Consider the following 15,868-nt stretch of genomic DNA (forward strand, 5'->3'; position numbering starts at 1 on the left):
GAGAGATGGTGAAGAACCCCAGGAGCTGCTGGGGAGGCAGAGCTGATGTGGGGAACAGATTGAGAGCGGAACTGAGGGGGGACTGGTGGGGACAAGATCAGTTTGGAGATTGAGGGACAGAATTAATTGCTGAGCAGATGGACGGGCACATGTGGTGGTGGTGATGATGATAGACCCCCCACATGCAACTTTTTCAGACCACTTCAGGTACTGTGGGGGATATGAACACCAGGCTTCCAGTGACATATTTTTATTCCTCTCCTTTTCCCTTTTAATTTACATCCTACACTCCATCTAATTCTAGACATTAATTTCATTAACTTTTTAAAAGTTAAGGCTGTGTGATATAACTTCTCTTGCAATTTAACTTCAATTCTTCTTTGTGCTAATATCTAGAGATCCATTACTCTGGATACTTCAGCCTGCTTGCAGCTTAGGGGCAAATCCAGACCTCAGTCACATGTAGCATGGGAATGCCTCCTGAAGGTTCCCTTCATTTTTTTCTGCCTCCACAACAGCTGACAGCTTAGCCAGGCCTTCCTGCTGCAGTGCTTTTCTGAGGAGAAATCTAAGCTTTATTTTAGATTTTTAGACTAACGATATGGCACAATAATGTGTCTTATTTCCAGCAATATCCCAGGGCTGCATTTGCTTGTTTGGTTTTTTTTGCAGAGATTGTCCCCTCAGCTTTCCTTCTCCTTCTGAGACATTTGTAGCTTCTGGTGCCCCTGGAGGCTTCAGGCAGAAGGCTTGGCCAAGAAAGGCCAGAGGAAAAAGGAAGGGTCTGTGTCTCCTGCTCCCTCAAGAGTCTCATTGGGGAGCTCTGTAAACAGAATTCAGTTTCCCTGACAGCCCAGTCAAGATGGTGTCACCCCACCCCACCCCTGGCAGGAAAAGAGCAAAGAAGATTTGGAGTGGTTGCCTGAACTGGGCAAGAAGCAGAACAGAACACTGGCTTTCAGGGGTTACCTCCTGGAGTCTTACTCCTAGTCTGGATCCTCAACTGCAGCGTACCAACTGAACCCTTCTGCTTGTTAGTTGGCCTTCTCTCAGGCAGCGCCGCCCAGAGGATTCAGGGGGCCTGAGGCAAAGCAATTTTGGGGGCCCCTTCCATAAAAAAAAGTTGCAGTACTATAGAATACTATATTCTTGTTGGGTCCCCTCCGGGGCCTGGGGCAAATTGCCCCACTTGCCCCCCCCCCCCACTTGCTCCCCAGGCAGCCCTGCTCTCAGGCCCACTTAAAGAGACTCCTTCACCCCTGCTTCCCTCTCCATTGGGATCAGGGGGTAAACTCCAGCCTGTGTTCTGCCACCACTACTGTACTCTTATAGTTCTTCTCTTCTTTTCCTGCACCCCACTTCTACTCTGGGCTTCTTCCCTTCATAGAAACCACCTGCCTCCTCTCCCAGCTGGGACTCCTCTTTAATTTTGCCTGGCCCACCCGCCAGGTGCATGTAGGTGGTTAATTGGCCTCTTGGGCCCACATTAACCATTTCTCCATCTTTGTGGAGTGAACATCCCATTATACATGGTTCTCTCAACCTAAAAATTGCATGGTCTAAGGGCTTCTTCTTGGAAATAAAAATAAAAAGTGGGATTAAAATCTGTTTTCATGCAGGTATGTAGAGCTTTAGTCCTTGGGATCAGATCAATTCCCAGCTATCTGAGTGATAGTGGGAAACTTTATGGAAAGTTGAGGCTATTAATAGTTATCAGAAAAATTGACTTGCGGTCCTAACACTGTAGAATCATAGAACATCAGGGTTGGAAGGGACTTCAAGAGGTCATCTAGTCCAACCCCCTGCTCAAAGCAGGACCAATTCCCAACTAAATCATCCCAGCCAGGGCTTTGTCAAGCCGGGCCTTAAAAACCTCCAAGGAAGGAGACTCCACCACCTCCCTAGGAAACGCATTCCAGTGCTTCACCACCCTCCTAGTGAAATAGTGTTTCCTAATATCCAACCTGGACTTCCCCCACTGCAACTTGAGACCATTGCTCCTTGTTCTGTCATCTGCCATCACTGAGAACAGCCGAGCTCCATCCTCTTTGGAACCCCCCTTCAGGTAGTTGAAGGCTGCTATCAAATCCCCCCTCATTCTTCTCTTCTGGAGACTAAACAATCCCAGTTCCCTCAGCCTCTCCTCATAAGTCATGTGCTTCAGACCCCTAATCATTTTTGTTGCCCTCCGCTGGACTCTTTCCAATTTTTCCACATCCTTCTTGTAGTGTGGGGCCCAAAACTGGACACAGTACTCCAGATGAGGCCTCACCAATGTTGAATAAAGGGGAACGATCACGTTCCTCGATCTGCTGGCAATGCCCCTACTTATACAGCCCAAAATGCCATTCGCCTTCTTGGCAACAAGAGCACGCTGTTGACTCATATCCAGCTTCTCGTCCACTGTGACCCCTAGGTCCTTTTCTGCAGAACTGCTACCTAGCCATTCGGTCCCTAGTCTGCAGCAGTGCATGGGATTCTTCTGTCCTAAGTGCAGGACTCTGCACTTGTCCTTGTTGAACCTCATCAGGTTTCTTTTGGCTCAATCCTCTAATTTGTCTAGGTCCCTCTGTATCCTATCCCTACCTTCCAGCGTATCTACCACTCCTCCCAGTTTAGTGTCATCTAGAAACTTGCTGAGAGTGCAGTCCACGCCATCCTCCAGATCATTAATGAAGATATTGAACAAAACCGGCCCCAGGACCGACCCTTGGGGCACTCCTCTTGAAACCGGCTGCCAACTAGACATGGAGCCGTTGATCACTACCCATTGAGCCCGACGATCTAGCCAGCTTTCTATCCACCTTATAGTCCATTCATCCAGCCCATACTTCTTTAACTTGCCGGCAAGAATACTGTGGGAGACCGTCTCAAAAGCTTTGCTAAAGTCAAGAAATAACACATCCACTACTTTCCTCTCATCCACAGAGTCAGTTATCTCCTCATAGAAGGCAACTAGGTTAGTCAGGCATGGCTTGCCCTTGGTGAATCTATGATGCCTGTTCCTGATCACTTTCCTCTCCACTAAGTGCTTCAGAATTGATTCCTTGAGGACCTGCTCCATGATTTTTCCAGAGACTGAGGTGAGGCTGACTGTTCCTGAAATTCTTTCACAGCTCCATAGGGTACCTCTTCCGGTCAATGTCCAGTGACCTCATTTTATCAAAACTATAGGTAGCCCTTTTGATCCCAAATTTGATCCAAACAGGGCTGGTTAGGAGATGAGCAAATAGCCCAGAGGCAATAAAGGGAAGCTACTAACCCTGCACTTGTTCTAGCTATCACTTGCAAAGAAGTATTCTCTCCTGTTTCACTTCATGAACTGCTTTAACTTGCCATATCATCTGTATTCCTTTCTACCTCATCCTACCTGATTAGGTTCATTCTAACAGCTTTGTCACATTCCCAGTGTCAGTAAATTAATAAATGGAAAGTCCACAACCAGAATTGGATCATCCATCATCTACTTCAGAATGGACCACTGCAACCCACTCTCCATCCTATTTCTAGCCTTATAGAATTGGGGGATAAACAGAGCTGTCTGAAACATCTAAATAAATTCATAATGGAGTCTTGTCTGCAAAGTATTTCCGTTTTACCATGCTCAGAGAATTCTTATGTTTTGCAGATGGATGGCAGCTTTTTTCTTTTCCCAGCTCTAACTATTTGATCTTACATATGCTCCTAGGGTCCCTCTCCAGGATCATGGTAACAATAATATTAGCTTCAAGAAAGAAGGAAATTCATTTATCTCTTCCTGGCCAATTTTTCTGATCAGGGATTTGTACAAAGAGTATTCATCCTTCTATGAGGCACAAGAGCTCATCTCAGAAGAATGCTAACAGAAGATCAAGATGGTCATAATGAAAAACAACTGGTGTCATAGAAACACAAATCCAATTCTTATTGGAGCCTACTAGGAATTCTAATCTTATACACAGACATGCTGCAATGATCTAGTACCTATGATACCGATCCAGGAATTCCAAGTGTATCTTCCGTTTCTCACCCAATCTCATCTATTGGCCGAGATCTAACTCCAATTGTATATTCTCCGCTCCCAAAACTGGTGAATGCAGAGAATCAGTTTTTTTAAGGTATCTACCCCATTCATTTTAGGGAATGGGTACCAGAGAGAACACAGTATCTACCACAGTGATTCATTGAGGTCTCAGAGTACCTCTGCTCCTTACATGGATAATAGACCAGTTCTGTTCATGACAGTTAATGTCTGATAGAGTTTCTTTATAACTGTCAAGAACACCAGAGAAAAATTCTACTGTCCTTGGTGGAGCAAAGTTTCTTATCTCTATGTGCGCTGCCCACCAATTGCAAGATGAACACCAAGACTTATGAGAAGGAGGTCTGATTTATCAGAGTGGTTGTTGCATCTAGAAATATTTTACTTATCATTGTCAGTTTGGTGAGCTGGTGATTGACCTCCTCATATCCGTACACAGTAAATAAAGTGCCCCTTGGCCTCTGTAGATGTCAGGATCTGGGATGTGAGGTGGTGAATGATATTTTGTAAAGCTGGCAAAGTCCTTACTATATGTTTTCCCATCTTTTCCATTGCACTCCAGGAAAATGTTATCCGATAAAAGATAGGAATGAGAGAGTGGCAGTGATACGCGTATGTGTTTCTGGTATAGTGGAGACTATGGGTATGTCTGCACTACGGGATTATTCCGATTTTACAGAAACAGATTTTTGGAAACAGATTGTATAAAGTTGAGTGCACGTGGCCACACTAAGCACATTAATTCGGCGGTGTGCATCCATGTACTGAGGCTAGCGTCGACTTCCGGAGCGTTGCACCGTGGGTAGCTATCCCGTAGCTATCCCATAGTTTCCGCAGCCTCCCCTGCCCATTGGAATTCTGGGTTGAGATCCCAATGCCTGATGGGGCAAAAAACATTGTCGCTGTTGGTTCTGAGTACAGCCTCACCCCTCCCTCCATGAAAGCAACGGCAGACAACCGTTTCGCACCTTTTTTCCTGGGTGAACACTACACTGAGGACGCCATACCACATCAAGCATGGAGCCCGCTCAGCTCAAGACAGCAGTCATGAACATTGTAAACACCTCGCGCATTCTTGTGCACTTTATGTTGAACCAGGACCAGAAAAACCAGGCGAGGAGGAGGCGGCGACTGCAGCGTGGTGACGAGAGTGATGAGGACATGGACATGGACACAGAATACTCTCAAACCACGGGCCCCGGCGCTTTGGAGATCATGTTGTTAATGGGGCAGGTTCTAGCCGTGGAACGCCAATTCTGAGCCCGGGAAATAAGCACAGACTGCTGGGACCGCATAGTGTTGCAGGTCTGGGATGATTCCCAGTGGCTGTGAAACTTTCGCATGCGTAAGGGCACTTTCATGGAATTTTGTGACTTGCTTTCCCCTGCCCTGACGTGCCAGAATACCAAGATGAGAACAGCCCTCACAGTTGAGAAGCGAGTGACGATAGCCCTGTGGAAGCTTGCAACGCCAGACAGCTAATGGTCAGTCGGGAATCAACTTGGAGTGGGCAAATCTACTGTGGGGGCTGCTGTGATGCAAGTAGCCAAAGCAATCACTGAGCTGCTGCTACCAAAAGTAGTGACTCTGGGAAATGTGCAGGTCATAGTGGATGGCTTTACTGCGATGGGATTCCCTAACTGTGGTGGGGCAATAGATGGAACCCATATCCCTATCTTGGCACTGGAGCACCAGGGCAGCCAGTATATAAACCGCAAGGGGTACTTTTCAATGGTGCTGCAAGCACTGGTGGATCACAAGGGACGTTTCACCAACATCAACGTGGGCTGGCCGGGAAGGGTTCATGACGCTCGCGTCTTCAGGAACACTACTCCGTTTAAACGGCTGCAGCAAGGGATTTACTTCCCAGACCAGAAAATAACCGTTGGGGATGTTGAAATGACTATAGTTATCCTTGGGGACCCAGCCTACCCGTTAATGCCATGGCTCATGAAGCCATACACAGGCAGCCTGGAAGTAGTCAGGAGCTTTCAACTACAGGCTGAGCAAGTGCAGAATGGTGGTAGAATGTGCATTTGGATGTTAAAGGGACGCTGGTGCATGTTACTGACTCGTTCAGACCTCAGCCAAACCAATATTCCCATTGTTATTCCTGCTTGCTGTGTGCTCCACAATCTCTGTGAGAGTAAGGGGGAGACCTTTATGGCAGGGTGGGAGGCTGAGGCAAATCGCCTGGCTGCTGATTACGCACAGCCAGACACCAGGGCGATTAGAAGAGCACACCAGGAAGCGCTGCACATCAGAGAAGCTTTGAAAACCAGTTTCATGACTGGCCAGGCTACGGTGTGAAAGTTCTGTTTGTTTCTCCTTGATGAAAAACCCGCCCCCTTGACTCATTCTCTGTAAGCAACCCACTCTCCCCCTTCGATCACAGCTTGCTTTCAAAGGAAATAAAGTCACTATGGTTTAAAAATCATTTATTCTTTATTAATTGATTATAAAAAGAGGAAGAGAAGTGACAAGGTAGCCCGGGTGGGGTTTGGGAGGAGGATAGGAGGGAAGGAAAAGGCCACTAAAAAAGTTCAAAGTAATGACATCCTTTTGGTTGGGCTGTCCACTGGGGTGGAGCGGGAGAGTGCATGGAGCCTCCCCCCGCCCCCGTGTTCTTACATGTCTGGGTGAGGAGGCTATGGAACATGGTGAGGGGGAAGGGTGGTTATACAGGGGCTGCAACAGCAGTCTGTGATCCATCTTGAGCGTCCCTCATGTCCTCACGTTGGTCCCTCATGTCCTCACGTTGGTCCTTCCTGTCCTCACGTTCACTGGCCTCTTTCCTGTACTTTGAAACCGTGTCCTTCCACTCATTCAGATGAGCTCTTTCATTGCGGGTCGATTCCATGATTTCAGAGAACATTTAGTCTCTCGTCCTTTTTTTTCGCCTCCTTATCTGAGATAGCCTTCGGGACAGAGGAAGGAGGCTTGAAAAATTTGCAGCTGCAGGAGGGAGGGAAAAAAGGGAGAGAAGTATTTAAAAAGATACATTTTACAGAACAATGCTTATACTCTTTCACATTGAACAACACTATTCACATTACATAGTACATGTGATTTCGGTACAAGGTCACATTTTACATCTTAATATTGAGTGCCTATGGCTTTGGTGTTAGAGAGCACAGATGCAGGTCTGGGCAACAGGATTCGGCTTGCATGCGGCCACGGTAAGCCATTGTCTTTCGGCTTCTGTAGCGTTCTGAAAAGCAGTGCCCTGCTTTCCCACATATCAAGCAAAGCCCATTGAGTGCTGCGGTTTTCCTGTTAACGTGCAGCAGCAGAAACCAAACTACCTCCCCCCCTCCTGATCCAGTTCTCTGGGATGATCGCTTTACCCCTTCCCCCACTGTGTGGCTGGTATCAGGGAAGATCCCTGCCAGCCAAACGCAAAAAGCTCAGAACCAATCATCCGCCCTCTTCCCCCCTCCCCCCGCTTGGCTAACTGCAGGGAAGGATTTCTTTTCAGCCACAGGCAAACAGCCCAGTAGGAACAGCCACCTCTGTCCCCTTAATTACATTCCTGTATTTCAACCAGGTTACCATGAACGATATCATTCTCTTGAGGATAACACAGCGAGATAAAGAACGGATGTTGCTTGAATGCCAGCAAACACCGGGACCATACTCTGCCAGGCTTTGTCATGCAATGACAAAGATTACTTGCTACTAACATGGCGTGGTCAAGTGTCCTACCATGGAGGAAGGAATAAGGCTGCATTGCCCAGAAACCTTGTGGAAAGGCTTTTGGAGTACCTCCAGGAGAGTTTCATGGAGATGTCCCTGGAGGATTTCCACTCCATCCCCAGACACGTTAACAGACTTTTCCAGTAGCTGTACTGGCCGCGAATGCATCCCAAGTCCTCAGGACAAATTAATCATTAAAAAACGCTTGCTTTTAAACCATGTTTTTTATTTACAAAGGTACATTCACCAGAGGTCCCTTCCATGGCTTCAAGGTCTGGGATAATGCCTTGGGAGGGTTGGGAGGGTACTTCAGTCAGGCTGAGAAAAAGATCCTGGCTGTTGGAGAGAATGGAGTGCTGTGTGCTCTCTGCGAGCTCGTCCTCCTCCTCCTCCTCCTCTTCCCCATCCACAGAATCCTCAGGCATGGCTGAGATTATCCCTGCCTCAGAATCCACAATCAGAGGTGGGGTAGTGGTGGCGGCTCCCCCGAGAATTGCATGCAGCTCAGCGTAGAAGCGGCATGTCTGCGGGTCTGCCCCGGACCTTCCGTTTGCTTCTTTGGTTTTCTGGTAGGCTTGTCTGAGCTCCTTAACTTTCACGCGGCACTGTAGTGAGTCCCTATTGTGGCCTCTCTCCATCATGCCCTTGGAGATTTTTTCAAAAGTTTTGGCATTTCGTCTTTTGGAACGTAGTTCAGCTAGCACAGAATCCTCTCCCCATATAGCGATCAGATCCAATACCTCCCATATGGTCCATGCTGGTGCTCTTTTTCGATTCTCAGACTGCATGGTTACCTGTGCTGAAAAGCTCAGCGTGGTCACCTGTGCTCTCCACGTTGGGCAAACAGGAAATGAAATTCAAAAGTTCTCAGGGCTTTTCCTGTCTACCTGGCCAGTGCATCCGAGTTCAGATTGCGGGCCAGAGCGGTCACAATGGTGCACTGTGGGATAGCTCCCGGAGGCCAATACCTTCGATTTGCGGCCACACTAACCCTAATTCGAAATTGCAATACCAATTTCAGCGTTACTCCCCTCGTCGGGGAGGAGTACAGATATCGATATTAAGAGTACAGATATCGATATAAAGCCACCTTTATATCGAAGTAAAGGGCTTCGTTGTGTGGATGGGTGCAGGGTTAATTTGGTTTAACGCTGTTAAATTAGAGAGAAACTCCTATTGTAGACCAGGCCTACGGCTCTCATGTCTGATTAATCTAGTAGTGGATTGTTGGATGTCTCTATCTCATAGAAGAAGTCTGTTTGGAACCAGAAAAGTTTAAAATGAATATTTGTACCCCCAAAAAGAAGTCAGTAAATAGAATTTATTCTACTGGTGGGTACAAAGTCCATGGTTTAACTACCATGTTAAATTAGTGAAACATACATAGCCTTGAGTTCCCTCAGGAAGGCTATATTGTGGGTGCATAAGCACATCCAAGCCAAAAGGTCAAGTCTCTGTAGTATAATGCTCTCAATTTGTTAAGGAAGTTTTGTACAATTCTCAATATTAAATGCTTACTTAGGGCAACTACCTTTAAACCTTTAAGGTTGTAGAGCATGACCTTGGGATCTCATTTTGCTCCTTACACCACTACCTAGACTGAACCCCCTGCAGGAGGTGGTGTTATATTTCCTATCCTCTCAAGAGGGAAAAAGCAGCAATATAGCCTTTTATAGACATAGTCCTAAAAACCCTCTCCTAATAGGCAGGCTTCTCTGATTCTGTACTTGAGGTTGATAGATACGTTTTTAATTGGACTAAGCCTATAAAAGGTCATCAGCCTCATTCAGCATGAACTAGGCATATGCTGCTGAAGGATGGAGGAGGAACGGGGGGGCATCTTTCTTTAAAATTCCCCTTTCCTTTGGATTGGAGTCAGGGGGGCTACCTTCCCCACTCCAGAATGAACTTGGGGGCGTGGACCAGTTCTTTAAGATGTTGGTAGGGAAGGCAGAGATAAAAGCCACCAAGTTGCCCCTAGAATATTCATAAATGTGTGTAGCCAGAGTCTGGGGGTGGAAGGGTCTTACTGAGAGGGCCTCTTATGGAGCCAGGGGTGGATTTCTCATGCGAGGCTCTCTTCTAAGCCACCCTTAGGCACTGGACTTCCCTCCTTCGTCCCTTCCACTAAAGGACTGAACTCTTTTCCGCAGCCCCAGGATCATGCTCTTCCTTCTTTCCTCACTGGGGACTAAGAGAGGAGAAGGGGCTCTTTTCTGTCTCTTATGCCTTCTCCACACTGTAGTTGGAAAGAATGGGGAGTGTTAGATGTGTCTAACACTCATTGTAATAAACTGTGCTTGCTGTACTTTTACCTCATACAAAATTCCCCAGTCCAGATTAGCCCAGATTTGTTGACTTTGAGGGCATACTGCAGAGTTCATTTGTTTCATCTGGCCTTTGAGGAGAAGTAGAGGGAATGAGGACAGACTACATACAGAACTGCTAGTATTTATTTGTGTTGCTGTTTGGCAGAAGTATGAGATGCTTGCAATGTATTATGGTTTTGTAATTGTAAATAGTTGGGAGATCACTCAGAGCCACGGGCACCTTTTAATTTCTTCTAAGTCAAAATGAAATAAAATCCATAAAAATAAACCTATTATCCTCCACTTTGTTTGTTTCACTCTCCTATTGTATTTTGTTGTCACCTACATTGTAAACTCTTTGGGGCAGGGGCTGTCTTTTTAGTAAGCATTTCTACAGTGCCTAAAGCAACAGAGTCTCAATCTGTGATTGTGAACCTTAGGCTCTGCCCTAAAACACACACTAATAAGAAGAAGTAATAATATGCTAACATGCTTCTGGCTCAGGGCTGCTGCTGATAGCAGTAAAAGGAACTGCAATAGAAACTTGGGCAGATTACAAACAACTCAGTAAAGTAGGGTTTGCTTCCAAATTTCACACCTGTGATGTTCGAGTGGATTAGAATTTAGCTGTAATAGGGGATTTATCCTCGCTGCTAGAAAACTCTGTTTCAGCATGTTAACTTTCACAACTGCTTACAACCCCCCCTGAAAAATGCCATGTTCTGTTGTCAAAACTTTCAGAGTTTATTTTTCCATAGTCTTTGTGATGGCATAGAATAGCAGTAGAGTTCTGCTCATATTCGGGAATATTCACAAGATCATTTTATGTTTTGGCAATTGCCTGGTGCAGATTGTGTTTTGATTGTCTTTCCAGAAACTGCAGCTGATGTGCACGGTGAAATTTAAGGTCATACCATTAGTCACAGCAGTTCCGGTTAAACAAATCTGCTATTCACATTGACATTTTTTCCCCTTTTCATGAAGAACAAATAAGGCAAACTGCTGAAGAGGAGTGATGACAGTTACTGCCAACAACAAAGAATGATAGTGAGCTGGCTACTCTAATAGAACTAGATCATTATCATTTTACAGAAAAATGGCTAAAGAAAACAGAAGTGGAGTTCTTTTACAATAGTTTGTTTAAAACTGTTGTCCTTTTGTAAAATTAATAAGAAATGTAATACCTCAGATCTTAGTACATTACTACAGTGACACCTATTTGTGCCACTTTAATTAGAAATCTATCGATAATCATACTGTACAATACATGCAAAAATGCCCAGAGCAAAAATGTAAAATATTACTATAATAGTATAATTTTGAAAACTCCTAACTTTTTCATTTAAAATAGAGGATTACAGGGAAAACAGAATTCACTAGAGGTTACTAGCTGTAATTGGTACACCAGCAATGCATAATTATAGTTTGAAACTCAGTAGATTTGCCTGCCTAGTGTCTTAGCAGCAGAGTGCCTGACACTCTACTGCTAAGTAGAATCCCAGCATTCTGGTATGTTCACATCATACACATAGAGAAACTAGGGAAAAAATATTCTAAATACTCTTGTTATGTTGCTAGAAGGTTGCACTGTAACACTACTTTATTTCCTAGAATTCAAAACAAGAACCCCAAAACAGGCTGCTCCCTAAGGCAGCAAGGCACAACTCACCTTACCTTGCTTACAACTGTTTTTTTTTTCCAGACTGATTCATCTCTTGTGTTTCCAACCTCAAAACTTGTGTTTTCGCTGATCACATGTGAACAGTAGCCCAAAAATTACCAAATGAGAGTGTGCTTCAAAAAGCCCAATTTTTTGACATTTAAAAAGATATCACTGAGATTGGCAACACTGTCCAGTAGCTGCTGTTCACTCACATGTGGGCCTTTTCTTGGTTTATACAGTGCCCCTGCATCCCCATTGGCTGCTTCTCCACCCCATTTGATACATCCTATGGTCAACAAGAAGCCCCACTTTGGGGTGGCCTGCTCTGTTCCCAATAGCACATATGCCACGTGGCTTCTGCTGGCTAGTGGAGGCGGATTCGCTCCAGTTGCCTGTGGCTCAGTTGCTGCTCATTCAAAAGGCTATCCGATAACTGCAAACATAAGAATGGTCATACTGGGTCAGACCAAGGGTCCATCCAGCCCAGCATACTCTCTGCAGACAGTGGCCAATGCCAGGTGCCCCAGAGGGAGTGAACCTAACAAGTAATGATCAAGTGATCTCTCTCCTGCCATCCATCTCCACCCTCTGACAAACAGAGTCTAGGGACACCATTCCTTACCCATCCTGGCTAATAGCCATTAATGAACTTAACCTCCATCAATTTATCTAGTTCTCTTTAAACCCTGTTATAGTCCTAATCTTCACAACCTCCTCAGGCAAGGAGTTCCACAGGTTGACTATATGCTGTGTGAAGAAGAACTTCCTTTTATTTGTTTTAAAGCTGCTGGCCATTAATTTCATTTGGTGGCCCCTAGTTCTCATATTATGGGAACAAGTAAATAACTTTTCCCTATTCACTTCCTCCACACCACTCATGATTTTATATACCTCTATCATATCCCCCCTTAGTCTCCTCTTTTCCAAGCTGAAAAGTCCTAGCCTCTTTAACCTCTCTTCATATGGGACCCGTTCCAAACCCCTAATGATTTTAGTTGCCCTTCTCTGAACCTTTTCTAATGCCAGTATATCTTTTTTGAGATGAGGAGACCACATCTGTACGCAGTATTCAAGATGTGGGCATGCCATGGATTTATATAAGGTCAATAAGATATTCTCCGTCTATTTTCTATCCCTTTTTAATTATTTCTAACATCCTGTTTGCTTTTTTGACTGCCACTGCACACTGCATGAATGTCTTCAGAGAACTATCCACTTGAAGATCTCTTTCCTGATTAGTTGTAGCTAAATTAGCTCACATTATATTGTATGTATAGCTGAGGTTATTTTTCCCAATGTGCATTACTTTACATTTATCCACATTAAATTTCATTTGCCATTTTCTTGCCCAATCACTTAGTTTTGTGAGATCTTCTTGAAGTTCTTCACAGTCTGCTTTGGTCTTAACTATCTTGAGCAGTTTAGTATCGTCTGCAAACTTTGCCACTTCACTGTTTACCCCTTTCTCCAGATCATTTATGAATAAGTTGAATAGGATTGGTCCTAGGAGCTCTTGCCTCATTTAGTGTGCATCCTGCCAATGGAAGTTGGCATTTCCCATTACTGGCCCTGTCTCATCTTGCTCAGCTCCGAGATCTGATCAAATGACTCTCAGCACTAGGGGGTGTGGTTGGTAAGATAGAGTACATGCTAACACAGCTGAGGTTAGAATCAAGATCATAATCTTTTTTTATTTTACTTTATTCTGAAGTTATTCTTAGTTTCGTTTATCTCTTTGATTTAATAAAAACAAAATAAAGCAAAACAAACAAGACTCCCAATCTATATTGTAATTGCTAACTCAAGTATTTGCATCTTTTAGCTATATGAATGCTTTGAAATCATTGATAATTTTTACTTAAAGCTTTGCAATTACTATTTCAAGAGTAGTCAAAAGAATTCATTTTGTATTTCAGGAACAGCGGCTGTGGCTGTTGCAGGTCTTCTAGCAGCTCTGCGTATCACTGAGAACAAGCTGTCAGATCATACTATACTGTTCCAGGGAGCTGGAGAGGTATCTTTATTATACAGCAAGGAAGCTTCTCATGTGAAAACCTTGCTTTTATTTCAGAACAAGTTACATGTATCTGATCCATAATAGGATACTTATTAGGTTAAATAATAACAATCACCTGCAAAAAAATTATTTTCTTCAAATGTAAACTTTGTTGAAACTCCTTTCGTTCATCTGATCAAGATGGGTATTTTTATAGAATGCTTTGGGCAAATTATAGTCCGCTATTAAAACGTCAAGTTCTTCTTTGAATAATAGCCCCTATGTGTATTTCACATTTGGGTACCCATGAGAACCATGCACTTGAGTCTGGAATTTTTTACAATCAGTATTCATTCGCCCACATATGCTCAGTAGCTCTTGTTGTGCACTGAACGGAGGGCATAAAGGTTGCTGCATGCCAATGCCTCTCCAGTTCATTCTTACTGCTGCATGGTCTGAATCTTTGGTGTCCTGAGATTCGTTTCTATTATGCCACTGCCGTAAATATATTGTATTTTTGTATATAATTGTTTTAGTAATTTTTATATTGCAGCATAGTAGATAGTTATTTTCCCCTTTTTCTTCCCCAGGGAATATTATCCTCCCCCCACCCCCAAGAATGCTGGGATGGTGGCAGGGTTCTGGGGTTCAAAAACTACTTCTTGCCCTCAATTCTTTTCTGTGCCCAACGAACATCAACACTGCTTCTGTTGCCTGGGGGAGGCTCACATTTCAGCCAAGTGCAGCATCTGCCACTCCTTTCCCCCCAGAAGTTGTGAGGGTCAGGAACTGAGGCTAATCTGATGGAGAAGGCAATGCGATCCCAATCAGGTCCAGGCTGGGGACTGACCCCATACATCAATCTAAGGCTAGGTCTACACTCGATTTAAGATGCAAATAGCGTAGCTGAATTCGATGTATCCGAGCCGACTTACCCTGCTGTGAGGATGGCAGCAAATCGACCGCCGCGGCTCCCCCGTCGATGGCGCTTACTCCTACCTGTGCTGGTGGAGTACGCGCGTCGATTCGGGGATCAATTGTCGTGTCCCGACGAGACGCGATAATTCGATCCCTGAGAGATCGATTTCTACCCGTCGATCCAGGTGGGTAGTGAAGACAAGTCCTAAGCAAGTAGGCAGTGCATCTTCAAGCACAAGCTCAGAAATAGAGGCTAAGAGTTCTAAGAAAAGCTTCCCATGGAAGTAAGGGGTACTGTGTTAGGGTATCTACCTCACACGAGGTCTGAAGGGGTATATTAGTCCAATTAACCTGTAGGTTGTACCTGGAGGAAAGGTAAGGTGTGCTAAAGCCTAACTGCTGATGAAATCCAGCTGGGGAAGGACCTAGGCAGCATTTATAAAGAGAGGAATTTTGCAATAGATGGGGACTGCAATGAGGTAAGCCTGCAGTCACGCTCCCTGATACAAGGGGGAGAACAGAAGACTGAGAGAGAGCAGGGTAGGGAGCAGTCCAGGGAAGGAACAGTACATTCTGAGAGGGATAGACCTGAGCTGCTGGTTTGAGGGTCTTTGGATCCTAACCTGAAATAAATGGGGAGAGCTCATGTTCCCCTACCTGTCGCTGCAGGAGCAGTGCAAGCAGCTCAGTGGATATGGAGAGGGCCTGAGTCTTTGAGGAAGAAGATTATGATAATACTTAGGAATGGGGAGGATGATGGTGACTTGGCCAGAGGGCTAAGCCACAAAGGAAGACTCTGTAGCTCCTGCCCAGAACAATGGGTTGAGTGACCACCTCACAGGGTGCGGACAGTGGTGAGCTAATTCCCCAGATGAGCCATGAAGAGGTGCCACCGAGCAGTAAGTAGCCAAGCCTGACTCCATTACAGGCACTCTCATAGACATAGGGACAAACCATCTTGATCCAAGATTGCCCTGAAGAGAGAGGAGGCTTCCCTGATCCCATCAAAGTCAGGATAACCTGAGTGTATGGGTGTTAAGGACTTAATTCCGAGTAAATCTTCTTGGCAGGAGAAAGTGGCACACAAGGATATATATCTGCTGGTCTTCTTTTTCACCTTCCTCCAACTCAAGATCTCAAATTATCAGGCCCTCTTTGCCAAATACAATTTTACCAATTTCTAAATTTTAAGGACAAGCTCCATGAGAAGGATAGAGCCCACTTCTAGGCATTAACGGAAAAAGGCAAATTGGTGGCCAAGACTT

At 44.9% G+C, this 15,868-nt stretch overlaps 1 protein-coding gene across 1 annotated transcript in view; it reads left to right on the forward strand.

The window, feature by feature from the left end:
* ME1 (malic enzyme 1) overlaps nucleotides 1-15,868 on the forward strand; it is a 312,509-nt gene that overhangs the window by 249,843 nt on the left and 46,798 nt on the right. The window contains exon 8 of the mRNA XM_034766123.1: nucleotides 13,606-13,703. Within this exon, the coding sequence (XP_034622014.1) occupies nucleotides 13,606-13,703 (98 nt within the window). The remainder of the gene's footprint in view (nucleotides 1-13,605; nucleotides 13,704-15,868) is intronic.

Source organism: Trachemys scripta, chromosome 3 (genome assembly GCF_013100865.1).
Source record: "Trachemys scripta elegans isolate TJP31775 chromosome 3, CAS_Tse_1.0, whole genome shotgun sequence".
Classification (NCBI taxonomy): domain Eukaryota; kingdom Metazoa; phylum Chordata; order Testudines; family Emydidae; genus Trachemys; species Trachemys scripta.